This window comes from Oryctolagus cuniculus, chromosome 2, assembly GCF_051225735.1.
Source record: "Oryctolagus cuniculus isolate XC-2025 breed Fujian yellow rabbit chromosome 2, ASM5122573v1, whole genome shotgun sequence".
Lineage (NCBI taxonomy): Eukaryota > Metazoa > Chordata > Mammalia > Lagomorpha > Leporidae > Oryctolagus > Oryctolagus cuniculus.
Genome location: NC_142868.1, coordinates 146,708,298 through 146,728,239, shown reverse-complemented (window position 1 = coordinate 146,728,239; position 19,942 = coordinate 146,708,298). Strand labels below are relative to the sequence as shown.

Sequence of the window (19,942 nt, the reverse complement as noted above, 5' to 3'; positions counted from 1 at the left end):
GCAATCCATATGGGCACCACTTCAAGTCCTGGCTGCTCCACTTCCAATCTAGCTCTCTGCTATGGCCTGGGAAAGCAGTAGAAGATGGCCCAAGTCCTTGGGTCCCTGCATCTACGTGAGAGACTTGGAGGAGGCTCCTGGCTCCTGGCTTTGGATCTGTGCAGTTCTGGCTGTTGCGGCCAACTGAGGAGTGAACCAGCAGATGGAAGCTCTCTCTCTCTCTGTCTCTCCTTCTCTATGTAACTCTGACTTTCAAATAAATTTTAAAAAAAAGACATATAAATGATAACAGTACAAATGATCAGAAGAAATTATGTTTAGAAGGTAGTAGAAGCACCAAATTTATAGGTTGAGAAAAATTATCAAAAAGGAAACTCCACCTGCTACCAACTTGTTACTGGTGGGTGAACCACTGAGTGGGGGCTTGGCCTCGCTTCCCACAGCAGAACCCCCGGCAGAGACAACGTTCTCAGCCTCTAAGGCTCAAGTTTCCAAAATAAAACCTCCAAAGAAGTCTCCCATCTGCCCCTTGAAAATGGTTCCTACTGCCTGGTCCGGGATGTGGGTTGTTACAGGCATGAGAAGTGAGGAGGGGCCTTGAGAGGACATGTGAAAGGCTCAGCCAAGAAACCCCGGGGGAAACTCGCCCCCTTGAGATGAGCTGCAGGGTCGGAAGCACAAGGTCAGGAATTCCCCCAGGAACAGAAGAGCTAGGTCAGCCTTAATGTTTCCCAGGTGTCTCCGGAAGGGGTGGCATCAAGGCCACTGTTTTTTGAAGTCCTTGGAATTTGGTCTTCAGATATCCAAGAAGAGGTTTGTCCTCTCCCTGCAGCCCAGATACGCCCTTCACAGAGCAGAAGAGGGAAGCAGGACCTCTGGAATGATGGCTCAGTGGTGGCCGAATCCTTAGCCGATCCTCCATCTGTAGGATCCTGTGGTAGAGCGCAGGAGGAGGTGACCTCAGAGTGTGCTGGCGGCTAAGATGCTGCGTCCCATCTTGTTTGCCTCTGGCTCTGGCCTCTGTCCAGCTTCCTGCTACTACAGATCTTGGGAGGCAACAAGGTGTTGGCTCAAGTAATTGGGTTCCTACCATCTGTGTGGGAGCCCTGGCCGGAGTTCTCAGCTCCATGCTTCAGCCTGATCAGCCCCAATCATTGTGGCCATTTGGGGAGTGAACCAGCAGACGGGAGATTCATATTCTCTCTCTCTCTCTCTGCCTCCATCTCTGTCTCTCAAATAAATAAAGTTTAAATAAATAAATAAATAAAATGTACCCTGGGGTGTGTGTGTGTGTGTGTGGATGTCGTGGCTAGTGTGGTTCAAGCAAGGAATTATTCGCCCAGTTCTGGGAGGTTCTGATGTAGCATTGTTAGTACTCCCCTTCTGACACACTCTCTCAAAGCCGTTTTGGTCCCAGATAAATAGCGCGAGGTGGGTGGGTTTGCAAGTTTTTTGCAGTGGTTTCCAGGCTCTTCCTCTGAACGAAGGTGTCTGCGAGTTAGCGCCTGCTTCCTCCCTGGCATCAGTCTCCCAGATGAGGGCAGCGTTTCCGCTTCTGTAGTTCAGGGTTGCTCGTTCCATGGAAACCATCAGGTCATGAACCGATTACCTGGAAACCTTGCAGCCTGCAATGGCTTGCTGAGGTTCTAAATGCTGGCTTCATAAAAAGGCTAGCTGTAGGGGCCAGTGCTATGGCATAGCAGATAAAGCCAACGCCTGTGGTGCCAGCATCCCATATGGGCGCCAGCTCTAGTCCCGGCTGCTCCATTTCTGATCCAGCTCTCTGCTGTGGCCTGGGAAAGCAGTAGAAGATGGCCCAAGTCCTTGGGCTCCTGCAACCACGTGGGAGACCCAGAAGAAGCTCCTGACTTCGGATCGGCACATCTCCAGCCATGGTGGTCATCTGGGGAGTGAACCAGCGGATGGAAGACCTCTCTCTCTCTCTGCTTCTGCCTCTCTGTAACTGCCTTTCAAATAAATAAATAAATCTTTTTTTTTTTTAAGGCTAACTGTAGATCATAAAACAAAGGTCTTTCATCAGAGCAGGCTTTCTTTTCTGTGGGCATTGCAATGAAGTAGTAGCCATTTATCATGGTGTTTTCTCCTTTCGTCATCTGGTAAAAACAGGTGTTGACCATTAATGAAGAAAAAAAATTTCAATCCAGGCATGCTGTTACATATTATGGCTAGATGTTGATAAGTTTTGGTAATTTCTACTTTCTAAAGCGTGAAACAAAGTCTCCAGGCAGCCCTTCTAGCCAAACTGGGGAATAGCTCATCTCTAATCTGACAGCAGAGGCTGGAGAGAGCCTACTTAATGCCAGCAAGTCAGGTGGCTCGCATGTCCATGGCTCAGAAAAGGGGCAGTACGATGCTGGTGACAGCACTGTGTTGCCAGAGACCTAAGCCCAGTCAAACTGGCTGAAGCCAAAGAGGAAAGGGGTTGGCCCGCGGCTGCAAGCCCAGCTCCCAGCCTGCTCTGTGCACCAGGGGCTCCATAGAGCAGTCATTTGTTTTGCCCCTGCCTCTCAGCCCTGCTCTCTTCTGTGCTGTGTCTTGACCCTAATACCAATTGACCTGATTTTTTATTATTATTATTTATTTTATCTGAAAGAACGGGGGAGAGGCAGACAGATGGAAAGAGAGCTTCCATCTGCTGGTCCACTTCCCAAAATGCCCACAACAAGCCAGGGCTGGGCCAGGTTGAAGCCAGAAGCCCAGAACTCCATCCAGGGTCTCCACATGGGTGGCAGGATCCCAGGCTCTTGGGCCATCATCTGTGGCCTCCCAGGGTGTGCATCAGCCAGAAGCTGGATTAGAAGCAGTGCCGCCAGGACTTGAAGCCAGGCTCTCTGACACGAGGGATGCAGGTTGTGTCTGTTGACCCTTAAACTGTGGACTGTCTTGATCAGCAGGCCTGTGTCCCAAATCTACCCCTGGTTTCCCAATTCTGGTAGCTGTGACTAAGTCTTCTGGGTGTCCTCACCTCGCTTGTCATTCAGGGATCAGGTTTTCATCACTGGATTCCACCAGATCCCTTGGATCAAGGTCTTGAGAGCTAGGTGGGGATTCACGTGCATGCCCTGGCCCCCTCTGGAGCCCGTGTACTGTGGACACTCACCACGAGTACACACCCCCTGGCCACCACAGCAAAGGAGCCCAGAAGCAGGCAATGGGAGGTGAGGCAGGACTGCTAATCCTAGGAGAACTGAGGTCTGACCCAGCACGGCAGACGTCAGGAGCCTTACCCGCAAAGGGAATGCTCCATTCCTCCCTGGATGTCTCGTCTTCCCCTTAAGGCCATGTTAAGATGCAGATATTGGAGCGGGGCTGGGGTGCACCTGCACAGTGTGTGGACGGGCACCACTTCCCACAGATCTTGCCTAGTGCACCTCTTCATCTGGCTGTGACTCTGTAGCCTTTACCATAAACCTGTAATTTGAAGAAACAAAAAAGACACAGATAACTCTGAGGGTAGAAACACTTTAAGTTAAAATAAGGCATTCTTGTGAAGAATTTGAAAAGAAGTTTTGATAACAGAAGGAAATAAAAATTTCAGTGTTCTGGGGACACGAACAAGTGAACAGTGGGTACAATTTTTTTTTTTATTTAAAGATTTTATTTTATTTGAGAGGTAGAGTTACAGATAGTGAGAGGGAGAGACAGAGATCTTCCTGCTGTTGGTTCACTCCCCAGTTGGCTGCAACGGTCGGAGCTGGGCTCATCTGAAGCCAGGAGCTTCTTCTGATCTCCCAAGTGGATTTAGGGGCCCAAAGACTTGGCCATCTTCTGCTGCTTTCCCAGGCCATAGCAGAGAGCTGGATTGGAAGTGGAGCAGCCGGGACTAGAACTGGTGCCCATATGGGATGCTGGTGCCATGGCGCTGGCCCCAGGTGGGTAAAAATTGAAAAGAGATTTCTGTGCTGGTTTTGTTTTTCCAGGACCTGCCACGTTCCTGGCCATTTTGCACATGAGTTTCCTTTCCTTTGTTCCATAAGCTTGGTTTTACCCCCTACCCCCAATGATTTATTTTATTTTGTTTTATTTGAAAGGCAGAGACAGAGAGAGAGAGACACAGAGATATCTTTCATCCACTGGTTCATCCCCAAATGGCCATAACAGGCAGGGCTGGGCTAGGCCAAAGCCAAGAGCTTGGAACTCCATTCAGGTCTTCCACCTGGGTGCAGGGGCCCAAACCCTTGGGCCATATTCTGCTGCTTTCCCAGGCCATTGGCAGAGAGCTGGATCAGAAGCAGAGCATCAGGGTCTTGAACCAGTGCTCCCATCTTGATGGCACTGGAGACGGTGGCCTAACCTGCTGTACCACGATGATGGCCCCCATAAATAATTTTTTTAATTGTGATAACATATACATAAAATTTACCATTTTTACCATAAAATGTAATTGAGTAGTAGTAAGTGTATTCACATTATTGTGCAGCCATCACCATTCTCCATGTCTGGAATGTTTTCATCATCCCAGACTGAAACTCTGTAGCCATCACTGGTGGAGTCCCCACTTTCCCACGCCCTCCAGCCCCTGGGAACCAGCATTCTCTCCTGTGAGTTCGACTTCTAGGTACCACATGTAAGTGGAACTAGGCAGTATGTGCTCTTTTGTCTGTGGGTTACTTCACTTATCATAATGCCTACAGGATTTGCCCATGTTGTAGCATGAATCACAATCTCATTCTTTTTTTTTTTTTTTTGACAGGTAGAGTTATAGACATGAGAGAGAGTTCACTTCCCAAATGACCATTATGGCTGGCACTGCGCCAATCTGAAGCCAGGAGCCAGGTGCTTCCTCCTGGTCTCCCATGGGGGTACAGGGGCCCAAGCACCTGGGCCATCCTCCACTGCCTTCCTGGGCCACAGCAGAGAGCTGGACTGGAAGAGGAGCAACTGGGACAAGAACCTGGCACACATATGGGATGCTGGCACCACAGGTGGAGGATTAACCAAGTGAGCCACGGCGCTGGCACAATTTCATTCTTTTTAAGCCTGAGTAGTATTCATTGCGTGTACACACCCCATTTTATCTTTTCATCCACTGATGGACATTTGTGTTGTCTCCACCCTTTGATTATTATGAATAATCCTGCTATGAATGGGGGTGCACAATAGCTGTTTGGGTCCCTGCTTTCATTTCCTTTATGTGCATGCCCAGAAGGGGAATTGCTGCATCACGGGGTAATTCTATAATTTTTTGAGGAGCTGCCAAGCTGTTTTTCCCAGCAACTGCACTATTTTACCCACCAGCAATGCACAAAGCTTCCAATTTTTCCACATCTTCATCAATACTTGACTTTTCATTTTTTTCTAACCATCAGAATGGATGTGAAGTAATGTAACAATGTGGTTTTGATTTGTACTTCCCTAATCATCAGTGATATTGAACACTTTGGTGGTCATTTGTGTAATGTCTTGACAAATATCTATTGAAATCCTTTTCTCATTTAAGAATAATTATTTATCTTCACTTCAGTTGAAGGGCAGAGAGAGATCTTTCATCTCATGGTTCATTCCCCAAAAGCTCACTACAGCCTGGGCTGGCCTGGCTGAAGCCAGGAACCAGGAGCTCAGTCCAGAGCTCCCACTGAGCCATCATCTGCTGTCTCCCAGGGCGCACATTAGCAGCAGGCTGGATATGTGCAAGAGCCGGGACACAAAGTAGCTTCTCTGACGGCATGCAGGGGTCCCAAGCGGCCTCTTAACCCTGAGGCCAGTTTGTATCCTGAGAGGCAGCAGACATGGCTCAAGTACTCGAGTCCCTGCACCCCATGAGGGAGACCTGGGTTGAGTTCCCGGCTTCAGCCTGGCCCAGCAGCCTGCACTGTGGCGTGCATTTGGGGAGTAAAGCAGGAAATGGAAGCTCTCTTTCTGTGTGCCACTCTACCTTTTAAATAAATGAATAAATAGGGAGTGAACCAGCAGGCAGAAAGTATCTCTCTCTGTCACTTTGCCTTTCAAATAAAGAAAATAAAACTAAACTAAAATGAGGTTTGTTGTTGAGAAGGATGTTAACTGTGAGATTTTCATATGTGACCATTATTATGTTGAAGTAGTTTACTTCTGTTCTTCATTTGTTGAATGATTTATTTATTTATTTTAAAAGTTTTATTTATTTATTTTGAAAATTTGAGTTACAGAGAGAGGAAGTAATCTTACATCTGCTGGTTCACAACAGCCTACACTGGGCCAGGCCAAAGCCAGGAGCCGGAGCTCCATCCAGGTCACCCATGTGGGTGTCAGGGACCCAAACACTTGGGCCATCTTCCACTGCTTTCCCAGGCCATTAGCAGGGAGCTGGATCAGAAGTGGAGCAGCTGGGACACAAACCAGCACGTGTATGGGATGCCAGTGTCACACACAGTAACTTTACCTGGTATGTCACAACGCCAGCCCTGGTGATTGGCTTGATCAGGAAACAGTGTTCAATATTTCAAAATCTGGCCGGCGCCGCGGCTCACTAGGCTAATCCTCCGCCTAGCGGCGCCGGCACACCGGGTTCTAGTCCTGGTCGGGCCGCCGGATTCTGTCCCGTTTGCCCCCTTTCCAGGCCAGCTCTCTGCTGTGGCCAGGGAGTGCAGTGGAGGATGGCCCAGGTGCTTGGGCCCTGCACCCCATGGGAGACCAGGAGGAAGCACCTGGCTCCTGCCTTCGGATCAGCGCGGTGAGTCGGCCGCAGCGCGCCGGCCGCGGCGGCCATTGGAGGGTGAACCAACGGCAAAGGAAGACCTTTCTCTCTGTCTCTCTCTCTCACTGTCCACTCTGCCTGTAAAAACAAAAACAAAAACAAAAACAAAAACAAAAAACAAAACAAAACAAAAAAAAACACAATATTTCAAAATCTTTTTTATGCAACACTTGATAATGATATATGTGGTGGTTTTTAAAAATCTTCATTCTGTTAATGTGATGATGTGGTTGAGTTTTGTAAATTGAATCGTCCTCATATTCTAGGAGTAAATCTCACTTGGTCATGGAGTATAATTGTTTTCATTTGCTGCTAAATTTGTTAATGCTTTGTTGAGGATTTTTCGCATCAATATTCACAAGGAATATAGGCCTTTAGTCTTCTTGTAGTGCCTGTTTTAGTACCAGTGTAATGCCAATTTCATAGAGTGATTAATTTTTTGGAACAACCTGAGAAAGATCGTTTTTCTTCTTTAAATGTTTGCTAGAGATCCCAGATGAAACCATCTCAGCCAGGGCTCTTCTTCTGTGGGAGCTTTTTCATTATTGATTCAATCTCACCAGAGGTCTATTTGGATTTTTCCATTTCTTTATGATTTAATCCTGGTAGGTTCTGTGTTTTCAGGAATTCCTCCATTTCATCTAGGTAACACAGTCTTTTGGCATACAATTCCTGCTTTAGGATCTTCTTATATCTTTGTAGAATTGGTAGCGATGTCCCACTGCACATAATTTTTGAGCAGACATCTGTGGACACACACTGTGCTGGCCTGGAGACTCATCTGCATGAGACCCCACCGCCTCACAACGCTGACAGTCTACTGCATTTCAAATGTGATTTAGAGACCCAAGATGGATAACCCTTCACTTTCCAGAATCACATTAACTGTGCTTAGCAATTTAAGATGTTGATTCTCGAAGCTGAATTCAGTGGAAGCCCATATGATGCAGTGTGGCCAGCATTCGGTGCTGCTGCTGCGTGGCCTCGCGCAGATCCCGGAGTCAGGAAGAGCGCAGGCAGCGCACTCGAGCCCAGCACTCCTCCGGCCCCACACTCGCACTCTGGCTCGGCCGGAGCCTTCCTTGCCTTTTTATCCCGGCGTGATGCACTGTTCTTAACAAGGCAGTTGATGGGACTTTACCTTTGTGAGTGCCCTTGTAACCGCCAGCAGTTCAATGTGGAATATCTCCTTCTCCCCCGAAATAGCCTGTGTGTAGACAAGGCCTAGGAACAAATTTGGGCTTTTAAAGTTTCATTCTGGCAGCAGGAAAGAAGAAGGAGTGGGAGGTGCACTCTGAGTTTTCACACGGGAGCCTTGGCTAGAGGAATCGTGCTGGCATCAACTGACTTCCGCCAGAAGTGGCTCAGTTGGTCAGATTTTCTGCGAAGCTGGCCTTGGCCTGAGCCCTCCCACAACTCTCTCTCTCTCTCTCTCTCTCTCTCTCTCTCTCTCACACACACACACACACACACCTTACACTCATTCAACATGTATGGAATACATAAGTTCTGACTTTATGGGACAACCAAAGACAGAAGATGCTGCAGCCCCTCTTTGTGGGGAGAGCCAGTGTCGCTGCTGGGGCCCGCTTGTGGCCCATCCAGCATTCCCGTGTCCCCAGTGCACGGCGTAAGGAAGTGGGCATCTGAGCCGGATCGATGTCCTGGGGGTGGGGAGGGGGCAGCTGTCATGCGTGCGCTCGCTCTTGCCCGCTCTTCTGCCCAGCGTGCACGCAGCCTTCCTCCCTACCGGGCAGTTCCAGGCCCCGTCTTGGCAGCAGGGAAGCTGGGCCCCAACCTGCTGGCGCCCTGATCTTGGGCTTCCCAGCCCCCCAGTGTAAGAAATAAGTGTCTGTTCTTTGTGAATTACTCACTCTGTGGTCTTTTGTTACAGCAGCACAACAGAGGCCAAGATGCCTGCCCCCAGGCTCGCCCTGACTGCCGTGGTTGCAGCTGGCAGCAGCTGCTGTTGTCTTTTGTACCAATTTTTCTTCTCAGAAAAGCCTGACTCTACCCTCTCTGGGCCCTGGGTATCACTCACTCTTTTTTTTTTTTTTTTTTTTTTGGACAGGCAGAGTGGATAGTGAGGAGACAGAGGCAGAGAGAAAGGTCTTCCTTTTCCACTGGTTCACCCCACAATGGCCGCTGTGGCCGGCGCACCGTGCTGATCCGAAGCCAGGAGCCAGGTGCTTCCTCCTGGTCTCCCATGGGGTGCAGGGCCCAAGCACTTGGGCCATCCTCCATTGCCTTCCCGGGCCACAGCAGAGAGCTGGACTGGAAGAGGAGCAACCGGGACAGAATCCGGAGCCTGGACCGGGACTAGAACCCTGTGTGCCGGCGCCACAGGCAGAGGATTAACCTAGCGAGCCTCAGTGCCGGCCACTCACTCTTACCTGAAGTTAGGTCGGGGCAGGGGTCATCCTCACTCTGATCGTCTCCTCCCACTCCTGCTTCTTCAGCCATGGGGTAAGAACTTTCAGTTTGCTTGTGTGCCCAGGAAGTAGGTCCAAGAAGCAGCCTGGGGCACCCTCAGGAAGGGAGCTGGCTACTGACCCCAGGGCTCCTGGGAGAGAGTTTGTAAGAAGGAAGTAGAGGGGCCAGCACTGTGGCATAGTGGGTTAAAGTCCCAGCATGCAGCATCAGCATCCCATATGGGTACCGGTTCAAGTCCTGGCTGCTCCACTTCCAATACAGTTCCTTGCTAATGAGCCTGGGAAAACAGTGGAGGATGGCCCAAGTCCTTGGGCTCCTGCACTTACATGGAGACCTGGACAGAACACTCGGGACGCTGCCCCGTGGCTGCTCCCTACGCCTCTCAGAGGAGAAGCCAGACGAGTAGCAGCCCGGAGAGAAGTCAGTGGGTCCCCTGCCTCTGTGATGGGCTGGCAGGGGGCGCTCTGGTCTCCAGCCCCGCGGTTCCGTGGTTCTGTGATGTCACCGAAGAGAGAAGAATGGGGAGTTGGGCTCGGCTCCAGCTGCTCCGATTCCTCCCTCCTCTGGGTTTTGGTAGTTTTGGGGTGAGGGGAGGTGAGCTGAGTGATCCACGTGTGTCCCAGCTCAGTCTCCCCTCTGGCCACCTCAGCCCCCACCACATTTATGGAGAGAAATTAGCCAGTGTGAGTCGACTCCACTGACAAGAGTATCTGTTAAGAAGCTGAACTGATCACAAGAGCAACAGTGAAAACAGCCTTTTATTCCTGTGTTTCTAGAAAAGCTAAGCAACAAGAAACTGCGTTCGAACTGGGCTGGAGAAGAGTATTTGGACAGTCTGCTGGCTGTGAGAGTGGACGCGTCTTCTAGCTAACCCTATGAGCTTTGAAACCACGGCATTCTCTTTCTTCGTCCTGCTTCTGATTTGCCTCATTTGCATCCTCCTTTTATTGGTGGTTTTTTTATATAAATGGTATAAGTCCATGCTGATAAATTGGGATCAGATTTCAAGTCACACTAGCAAATGTATCTAGAAGTAATGTACGAGGATTTAAGATAGAACGAGTAATAGCGCCATGGCTATCTATCTCCTCTCTCCGGGTCAGGGAGTAGAAATGCTGATGACCTCCTGTTTCACAGGGAAATCCTGACTCCCAGAACGCTCATGACGGTTCTGCTCCTTTGCTTGCAGTTTCCGAAGCAAGAAACGTGAAGAGACAGACAAAGTTCCGTGCGCAGATGCTAACGGAGGGGAAGATTGCTCAGCTGCCAATGTGGGGCCGATCGCCCCGGGAGACCAGGAGAAGTGAGTCTGTCCCTTCAGCCGCCCCTGGAAACGCACCTTGCCGCGTGGTGGTAGTGCCCGAGATGCATGCATTTTTAAAACGCTCATTGATTTCCCAGGATCCTGAGGCAAATGGTGGACTTGAACCCACCAGTGAGGCCCGGCATTCTTGTTCAGAGACGGAGCAGGGAAGTGGTGAACTTTGAAAACAGAGACGATGTGGAGGCAGAGGAGGAGGACAAAGCCAAAGACCCTGAGAATGCCGAGGAAGCCAGTCAAGAGGTGATTGCTCTCCTGCTGCCGGGGCACTTTGGGATTTATGTTCCATTGGAAACGCGGTGTAACTTAGGCTTGCACCTGGAGTGAGTCCAGGGTCGGTGAGTCATTGAAACCCTTCTCCTCCTTGGCCTATTGGTTCCTGTCATTAAACCCATGACACCTGCCGGGCCTGGAGGCTTGCTAGTTCTTCATTATTTTTGTTTTCCTGGCATCCCAGATCTTAGAGCTTGTAAAAGACCTTGGAGATCCTCTGGGGACCCAGCCCTGTCAGGTTACACGTGAGAAGTGGAAGCGAATTGCTGGCTTCTCACAGAGGCGGAGCGCGGGAGCAGACCCCAGGTCCCTGCTCCGGCTCCAGGCTTCTCAGCAGCTCAGTCCTTGGCAGGCCTGCTGAGCGCGCATCCATGGCTCCCGACAGGAACAACTCCTAGGCCCGCCCGCTGCTCTTGGGTTTCACTGCTGCATGGTGTCACGGGTGTCACCGCGGGTTATTTGAATATTGTCACTGTGGGCTTTTATAACCATAGAAATGTGAAACTGGGATCCTGATGGATGGTCGATGCTTTCCTATGTCATTAGAGTTGCAGTTTCTGTTCTTCCTTAAGAATGGACGTTTAACCCGTATTTTTGAAAAGCAGGGCTTGCTAGGTTCGTGAGTTGATCATTTGCACACTTTGTCCCATTCCGTTGCAGAAAACACACTTACCTGTCAGCAGAACTCCCTCAGCTTTGGAAAATCACAAGAGACCTCTAAAAGGGGTGACCTTCTCTAGGGAGGTGATTGTTGTGGATCTCGGGAACGAATACCCTGCGCCCCGAAGCTATACTCGGGAGCACAAGGAGAGAAAATGACGCAGGGGAAGGAAACGTAACCTTTGACAAACTTTGCAATGACTGAAGGTTCTAAGTCGTTCGGAAGTAGCAACATGAGAGGAATTAACAAATACAGATGGTGTTTTACCTTTGTGTACACAGTGGGCTGCGTGCAAAATTCTGTAAGGAAAGTGCTCAGAACTTGAATATAGTTTTTTAAAAACTCAAATCTGAGGTCAAGAAATTGATTATATTAAATGTCCTTAAAATTCTCTCTGCTCAAACACTGTTCTCATTTGTGAATGAAATCTTCAGCGTTTGCACCGACACCTGTTAGCCCCTATTCAAGGGCGCCTGTGAAGCAGTACGTGTTGTGGATGCTCTGACACCAGGCATTCATGACCAAACAACGTTGTAGCTGCCATTCTGGAAGCTTCTGGAAGCTAGGTCCAGGGTCTCTCCTGCAGAATCCCCGCTGAACTGAGTCCTGCTTTTCACAGATGATGCAGCATACAGTGCACCGCCACCAACAGAGCATCCGGTCACTTTAGGCAAGCCCTGCACTGTTTTTTTTTTTTTTTTTTTTTTTTTTTTTCTTTTTTTGACAGGCAGAGTGGACAGTGAGAGAGAGAAACAGACAGAAAGGTCTTCCTTTGCTGTTGGTTCACCCCCCAATGGCTGCTGCGGCCGGCGCACCGCGCTGACCCGATGGCAGGAGCCAGGTACTTATCCTGGTCTCCCATGGGGTGCAGGGCCCAAAGACTCGGGCCATCCTCCACTGCACTCCCTGGCCACAGCAGAGAGCTGGCCTGGAAGAGGGGCAACCGGGACAGAATCCGGCGCCCTGACTGGGACTAGAACCCGGTGTGGCGGCGCTGCAAGGCGGAGGATTAGCCTAGTGAGCTGCGTCGCCGGCCCCTGCACTATTCTTGATTTCGGTAGTTCAACGTTGGCTGTGCATCTGTGTGGATCACCAGTAGGAACATTACAGTAAACATTTGTACAACATGTAAGGGTCTGTGACAGACATAAAAAGCAGACAGTGCAGCACTGGGTTCCGGGAGCCAGCGCTCTGTCGCCTATATGCTAAGGTCCCAGGCAGTTGGGATGACTCCTGATATATGCCTCCTGCTAAGCACGGGGCACTGATGCCCTTGGGTGGGAGGGGCTCCCTGAGGACTGTGCCCTCTGCTGTGAGGAGGAGGAAAAAGGACGCAGCCCAACAAACAGGTAATAAAAGCAGATGGGGAAAGGCCTGAGCCGAGGCAAAGAGGTGAGGTTGGTGTTGCGGATGCTCGGAGTTAGGTTGGCGTGGAGAGTTGGGCGGCGGCGGGAGGGTGGGCAGCGGGAGGGAGGGCAGCGGGAGGGTTCCTGTGAGCGCTGCAGGCTGGCGCTGCAGGGTGGCCCCGGGCGAGAGGGTTAGCCTCCAGCGGTTCTCTGTAAGTATGTGGAATTTGGCCTTCCATTTGGTGATACATGTTAAATTTTCACTTTTTGTTGTAAAACGCACATAAAATTTATCATCTGCGATGCTTTGAGTGTACCCTCCAAGGGTCTGTTGCCGAAGGCCTGGGCCCCGGTGTGGCGATGCTAGGGCAGCAGAACCCTTAAGACGTGGGGCCTGGTGGGATGTGGTGAGGTCACAGGGTGCCGCCTCAGAAGGGATGCTCGCTGGTCTTGGGAGTGTGTGAGCTCTCAAGAGAGCGGGTTGTTACAGAGAGAGGCCGCTGCTCCGCTTGGCCCCACAGGCGATTCCCTTCTGCTTCCCCACCAGATTATTATACAGCCAGGGGTCCCTCACCCGGGTGCTAGTGCTGTGCTGCTTGGGCCTTCCAGCTGCCAGAACTGTGAGCCAAACCAACCTCCGTGGAAGGCTCCCGGTCTCGGGTACCTTGTCCTAGCGCCAAAGGCGGCCTAAGACGCCACAGGCACTGTCTGTAGGTGTGCAGTTCCATAGAATGACAGACGTTCACGCTGTGGTGCAGCCGTCCTCACAGCCACCCACAGGATGCTTCTCGTCTTGCACAACAAAACCCTGGACCCGCTAAGCACTGAGCTCCCCGCTCCTGCCTCTGTGTCCCTGGAGACCACGCTGCTGCTTTGCATGAACTTGACTCCTTCAGGAAACTCATGTAAGTGGATTCATACATGCAGGAGGGCTTCAAAACGTTTGTGGAAAATGGAATTAAAATTTAGTTTATTCTGGTGCAAAAAAAGGGAGGTCCATGCACATGTTTTCGTAGTATGTGTTTTTCATAAACTTTTCGACCTATGCGTGTGTCCTCCTGTGGCTGGCTTGTTTCACTTAGCATAACGTCCTCCAGGTTCACCCATGTGCCAGGTTAGTCTTTCCTTTTAAACTGGCATAGAGTTCCATTTGCATGGAGGTGTTACCACTTGTGTATAGCCCGTCATCTGTTGATGGACGCCTCGGTTGCTTCTGTCATTTGGTTATTATAAATGCTGCTATGAATATTTGAAATTTTAATCAAAGAAAGTTCAGACTTACTAGATAACAATTTATAGCTGTGTGTTCCTGTATGGTTTCCTGGTTTCATAACACATATCTGCATTTGTGTTTATGGAACTATATCACTTTGTCACAGCTGATGAGAAAAGAATAGAGGAGGAGTTAACACCTCAATGGTGCCTCTGTGTCAAGGTGAAGGTCAGTTTCCTGGTGACTGATTATACTCACCACGGATTTATAATAGAAAATGGTGGGAAAATTGACCATCAGTGCCCAGAATGCTATAGGCTCATGGAATTCCAGAAAGTGGTCAGTATCAAGACTATAATGTGAGGGGCTGGCGCTATGGCGCAGCGGGTTAGAGCCCCAGCCTGCAGTGCCGGCATCCCATATGGGTACCAGTTCAAGTCCCAGCTGCTCCACTTCCCATCCAGCTCTCTGCTATGGCCTGGGGAAGGAGTGCAAGATGGCCCAAGTCCTTGGGCTCTTAAACTCACGTGGAAGACCCAGAAGAAGCTCCTGGCTCCTGGCTTCAGATCAGCTCAGCTCTGGCCGTTGATGTCATTTGGGAAGTAAAGCAGCAAAGGGAAGACCTCTCTCCCTCTCTCTCTGGCTCTACCTCTCTCTGTAACTCTTTCAAATAAATAAAATAAATATTAAAAAAAGACTATAATATAAGCAGCAGTGCAGTCAAGTGGAATAGTAGCTTCTGTTACTAAATTTTTGTTTTTGTTTTGTTTAAGATGTATTTATGTTACTTGAAAGAGTAACAGAGAGGCGGAGGCAGAGACGGATAGAGAGGTGTCTTCCACCCACCTTGTCATTTATCCCCTAACTGGTAATGTTCATTTTAATTTTTAGCATTTTGTTAAGATGGTGTCAGATTTCTCTGCTGGGTAAAGTTAGTATTTTTTACTTTCTAAATTAATAACAAAAGTTGGCATTCTACTGAAAGGTAGTGTTTTCCTTCTATTTATTTGTTCATTCATTCAAGCTATCAGAATGAATTCTTAGAGTCTTGTTTTATTCAGTGGATTGTGACCCTACCTACTACTGTGATTATTTATTTTTTCATGAATGGATTTTGATCTTATTTAATGAGTGGTATTTTTATGCAGGAATATACAAGCGTACTTGAAAAGGTTCATGGGTAATGGAATTAAATGATAAGTTTGTTTTAGTGCAAAACAATTTGAAATCATGAGTAATTTTTTTCATAACATGCATTTTCCAAAAATTTTTGAAGCAGCCATGTATAAAGTCATTTTCATCATAGGCATTCTCAGGATAGCACGTCGGGGAACAGGTCGGCGGGGCTGCAGGCGTGTCTTGTAGGTAGCCTCTAGATGCCCAGGAGCGCTGGTCACAGCCGTGTGCCGAGCCTCCCAGCGGACAGCACGGCCTCCTCAGGGCGGACCTGTGCGGCACAGCCGGCTGCCACACACAGGCCAGTCGTCGGCATGCGCAGCCGCCCATGTGCTAGCAAAACAAGCACCGAGTTTCCAACAAGAAGAGGACAGACAATTCAGTCTTTCAAAGCTATCTACAACTGAAGCCCCCGAGGTGGAAGCAGCCTTGACGTTTCCACTTAGGATTCCAGCGGGTCCCGTACTGTGTCTCTCCAGGGCTGCTGTCATCCTGCACATGTTCACAGATCCTCAGACACTCAGTCCACAGGCTGCTGCCGTACACCCTCGTCTGCCGTGATCAAAACAGGCGCCAGCGCAGGACTCCCTGAGCGGCATCCAAAGATGGGGCAAACATGAACACTGTCCAAGTCAGTAAGCGTCTTTCCGTAGTGAATGTGTGACGGGGCTGGCAGTAATTACTTTTTGATGCTCCGATGTCCCAAATACAGGGTACACTCAAGTTAATGGCAGGGGCCGGCGCTGTGGTGCAGCGGGTTAACACCTCGGCCTGAAGCGCCGGCATCCCATATGGGTGCCAGTTCTAGTCCCGGCTGCTCTACTTCCTATCCAGCTCTCTGCTATGGCCTGGGAAAGCAGTAGAGGATGGCCCAAGTCCTTGGGCCCCTGTACCCACATGGAAGACCCAGAAGAAGCTCCTGGCTCCTGGCTTCAGATTGGTGCGGCTCCGGCCATTGCGGCCAATTGGAGAGTGAACCAGCAGATAGAAGACCTCTCTCTCTCTCTCTGCCTCTCCTCTCTCTGTGTAACTCAGACTTTCAAATAAATAAATATTTTTTTAAAAAGTTAATGGCAAATGCATATAAATAAAAAATACATGCATTTCAACATTTCTTGCACCAAAGTGCAAGAAAATACTTGTTATTTCCATTTCCCATGATCTTTCTGAAGTTCCCGTGTCCTTAAGATTTATTGTCATTATTCCTTGAGCCTTTTCTTATTTTCTTTTTAAAGATGTTCCAGGTCCCTCTTGTGCCTTCTTTGTCTCAGCCTTGGAATCAGACATTTCTCGGTGGAAAATGGTATTCAGAACCCAAGGCCTGTGCACAAGCTATGCCCACTGCTCCTAGATTGTCACTGTTTCTAGGTTGTCAGTTGACAGAGGTAGAAAATGCAGGTATGTATAATTACAGGTATGTACAAACACACACCTATCTACAGATGTAGATGTATGTATTAAGTATCTATTGTGAAATCAATTATTCCAGAACTTAGTAACTTAGATAATAATTTTGCATCATCCCTCATGGCTTATGTGGGCCAGCAATTCCACCTGGGCACAGTAGGGATGGCTTGTCTCTGCTTCGCAATGGTTGTGTCTTTAGAGTTAGAGGATGGAGTGGGGTCACCAGCTTGTTCCTCTGGTCAGGAGCCATGGCCTGGGCACCTGCCATGGCCCGTCCACTTGACTTGCTCTTCCTCGTGAAGTGACTGAGTTCAAGGGGAAGTATTGAGAGACAGAAACAGACCAGAGAACAAGGGGAATGCTGCATCCTTTTCACAGCCTAGCCTTGGAAGTCACCCAGCATCCTGTGATGTAGGGGTTAGAAGCAGTTCACCAAGGCCAGCCCACATGCAGGATCAGGAGATTATACTTGATCTTATGAGGGGAAATGTGTTGTTAAAAAAAGCTGTGGACTGCAATATCCACCTTGGTAGCTATCCTTATAAAAGACCATGAGCTCTTGCCATCGGGGTCTTACTGTTGGGTTAAAATTCCACCCAATAGAATTTAGTCCAGCTGTACCCCCTTCATATTTGCCACACTCTTCCATAATGAGAAACCGGGCTTCCCTGAGGCTCACCTTATTTGCTGCTCTGTTGAGACCCTTGTGGCACAATTCCAACAAACACAGGGCCAGGTATCCCTGGCTCCAGCACCACCAATTTCAGAGACTGAAATTGAAAATTGAAACTGAATTGCGGACATCATGACACTTTACCCATACATATTTCCACATGCATCTCCAGAGAATGAGAACATTGTCCTTTGTAACCAAAAATACTGTGATCAGAAAGTCAAAGATTAATGCATTATCTTTTTTTAAAAAAATATTTATTTGAAAGTCAGAGTTACTCAGAGAGAGGAAGAGCGGCAGAGAGAGGGAGAGAAAGGTCTTCCATCCACTGGTTCATTCCCCAGATGGCCGCAATGGCTGGAGCTACACCCATCCAAAGCCAGGAGCCAGGAGCTTCTTCTGGGTCTCCAAAGGGTGCAGGGGCCCAAAGAATTGGGCCATCCTCTACTGCTTTCCCGGGTCATAGCAGAGAGCTGGATTGGAAGTAGAGCAGCCAGGACTTGAACCGGCACCCCATGGATGCCAGCGCTGCAGGTAGAGGCTCTACCCATTACGCCACAGCACTGGCCTGATGCCCTATCTAATATGGAGTTATGTCATTTTTATTTATTTTTTGACAGGGGAGCTAATGTTAGAACATTGTATTGCATTTCGTAGTCACATCTCTTCAGTCTTCATTTGCCACACATAAGATGGATTTTTAAGTGTCCAGGCCAGACCCGGTTTGCAGAATTTGCCTCAATTAGGTTTTTTCTGGCTGTTTTCTCTTGCTTAGGTTCAGTGGAAGCATGTGGGGTGGAACATTACACAGGTGTACTATTCACAGCGAAGTACACGCTTCTCTGTGCCATTGTGGGTGATGCTGTGTGTAGTCACATGGTTAAGGTGATCACTCACCAGACTGCTCCACTAGCAAGGTAACTTTGACCTTTTGTTATTAGTAAGTAAACTTAGGGGAAGTGGCCGGCGCCGTGGCTCAACAGGCTAATCCTCCGCCTTGCGGCGCCGGCACACCGGGTTCTAGTCCTGGTTGGGGTGCCGGATTCTGTCCCGGTTGCCCCTCTTCCAGGCCAGCTCTCTGCTATGGCCCGGGAGTGCAGTGGAGGATGGCCCAAGTGCTTGGGCCCTGCACCCCATGGGAGACCAGGATGGGTACCTGGCTCCGGGCTTCAGATCAGCGCAATGCGCCGCCCGCAGCGCGCTGGCCGCGGCGGCCATTGGAGGGTGAACCAACAGCAAAGGAAGACCTTTCTCTCTGTCTCTCTCTCTCACTGTCCACTCTGCCTGTCAAAAAAAAAAAAAAAAAAAAAAAAAAAAAAAAAGAAAGAAAGAAAGGAACTTAGGGGAAGGATGATACCTTGAAGCTGTTGTGTGTGGGTGATTCTGTACCTGGCTGCACATTTCCTCCACCCCCACCCCCTTCTGTTAAAGGGCCCTATAATTGCCTATCAGGTAAACAGCTCCCAGGCCCATAAGGACCACCAGGAAGGCCAGCCTACCTGACCTACATGACCTTCAAGCTGATTGGAGAGATTGGAGAAGCCTAACAGCGCCAATATCGGCTCTATCCTATAGAATTAGTGTTGCCTTGAATCAGCTATGCCTCCTCTGCCTGCCCTTTAAAAGGTGTGCTTGTAATTAGTCATGCGCACTGAAACCTGTCTCCGGTGCAGAACGCCGTGGCCCCACCCCCTACAGTGTGGACTTCCCACGACGAGTCCGCATGTGTCAATCTCTCTTCCCTAAAAACCATTTATCTATTGACTCAGTTTTTTAAGACAAATATTTTAATGAGAATTATATTAATGCTGGCGATTTTCATTATGAAATTACTTTGCTGATCAAATTATTTAGGCCAATTTAATTCTTTATTATCTATGTAAGGTATTTTCCACTTACCTGTTACTGAAATCATTTCCATTGGGGTCACTTTCTGTGTGTAAATACAACATTTTGGTGATTATAGCGTCTGCCTTTGAAGATTCCCTCTTCTCCTCTAGGTCCTAGTTGCACACCTGCAAGCCCGAACATGTCATGTTCTATCAGTAATATTCTTTAGGACTCTGCTAGAAGGTGAAGAACGGATTCACAAGAAAACGGTGCCCCAACTGCCATCCCAGTTCTGTGATACGGTGCAGTGTGAAAGGTGAAATCAAAAGGTCACCTTGTTTCGGGGTCACTTGGAAGCAATCCGTTCACACAGCGTTGTCGCTCTGTGGAAGAGGACACTGGAATGAGCAGCTCCAGAAAGCAAAAGGAGGAAGTGCGCACGTTAGTCTATTGTTACTTATTTTTCAAAATTTAGTTGAAAGCTGACAGTGCGAGGGAGACACAGAAAGAGGCAAACAGCGCAAGACAAAGATCTTTCATCCACTGGTTTACTCCTCAAACTAACGGCCAGGGCTCCCACGTGGATGCAGGGGCCCAAGCACATGGGCTCTCCGAGGTGCATTAGCAAGGAGCTGGAGCGGAGCGGAGCGGCGGGGACTCAGGCTGCGCTGCGACATGGGATGCCAGTACAGCCAGCCTAACCTGCTGCACCGGAAAACACCGGGCCTGGTCGTCTCCTGGGTGAGCACAGCCCACAGGCAAAGGCAAAGCCCGGGTCACCAGCGGGGACCAGCCGCCCAGTACTCTTCCACGGTCCCAACCACTTTCGCTGCTAGATAAGCAACCACATCAACCTGACGAACGTTTTCAAACGGTTGGCGCAGGTTTAGCCAGAACGTGAGCCCTTGAAAG

At 49.3% G+C, this 19,942-nt stretch overlaps 1 protein-coding gene across 1 annotated transcript; it reads left to right on the top strand.

The window, feature by feature from the left end:
* The first annotated feature begins 9,932 nt into the window (after positions 1–9,932).
* DEMA1 (DPM1 ER membrane anchor 1) lies at positions 9,933–12,049 on the top strand. The gene is made up of 4 exons (XM_089326843.1): positions 9,933–10,100; positions 10,320–10,433; positions 10,532–10,694; positions 11,340–12,049. The coding sequence occupies exons 1-4, from the start codon at positions 10,006–10,008 to the stop codon at positions 11,541–11,543; spliced, it is 576 nt and encodes a 191-aa protein (XP_089182969.1). The 5' UTR covers positions 9,933–10,005; the 3' UTR covers positions 11,544–12,049.
* Positions 12,050–19,942: the final 7,893 nt, after the last annotated feature.

Coding starts and splice junctions, on each gene's coding strand:
- DEMA1 (XM_089326843.1), top strand. CDS start 10,006: ATGAGCTTTGAAACCACGGCATTCTCTTTCTTCGTCCTGCTTCTGATT. Junction 10,101..10,319: donor GTGGTTTTTTTATATAAATG/GTATAAGTCCAT, acceptor CTTTGCTTGCAG/TTTCCGAAGCAAGAAACGTG. Junction 10,695..11,339: donor CCGAGGAAGCCAGTCAAGAG/GTGATTGCTCTC, acceptor AGGGCTTGCTAG/GTTCGTGAGTTGATCATTTG.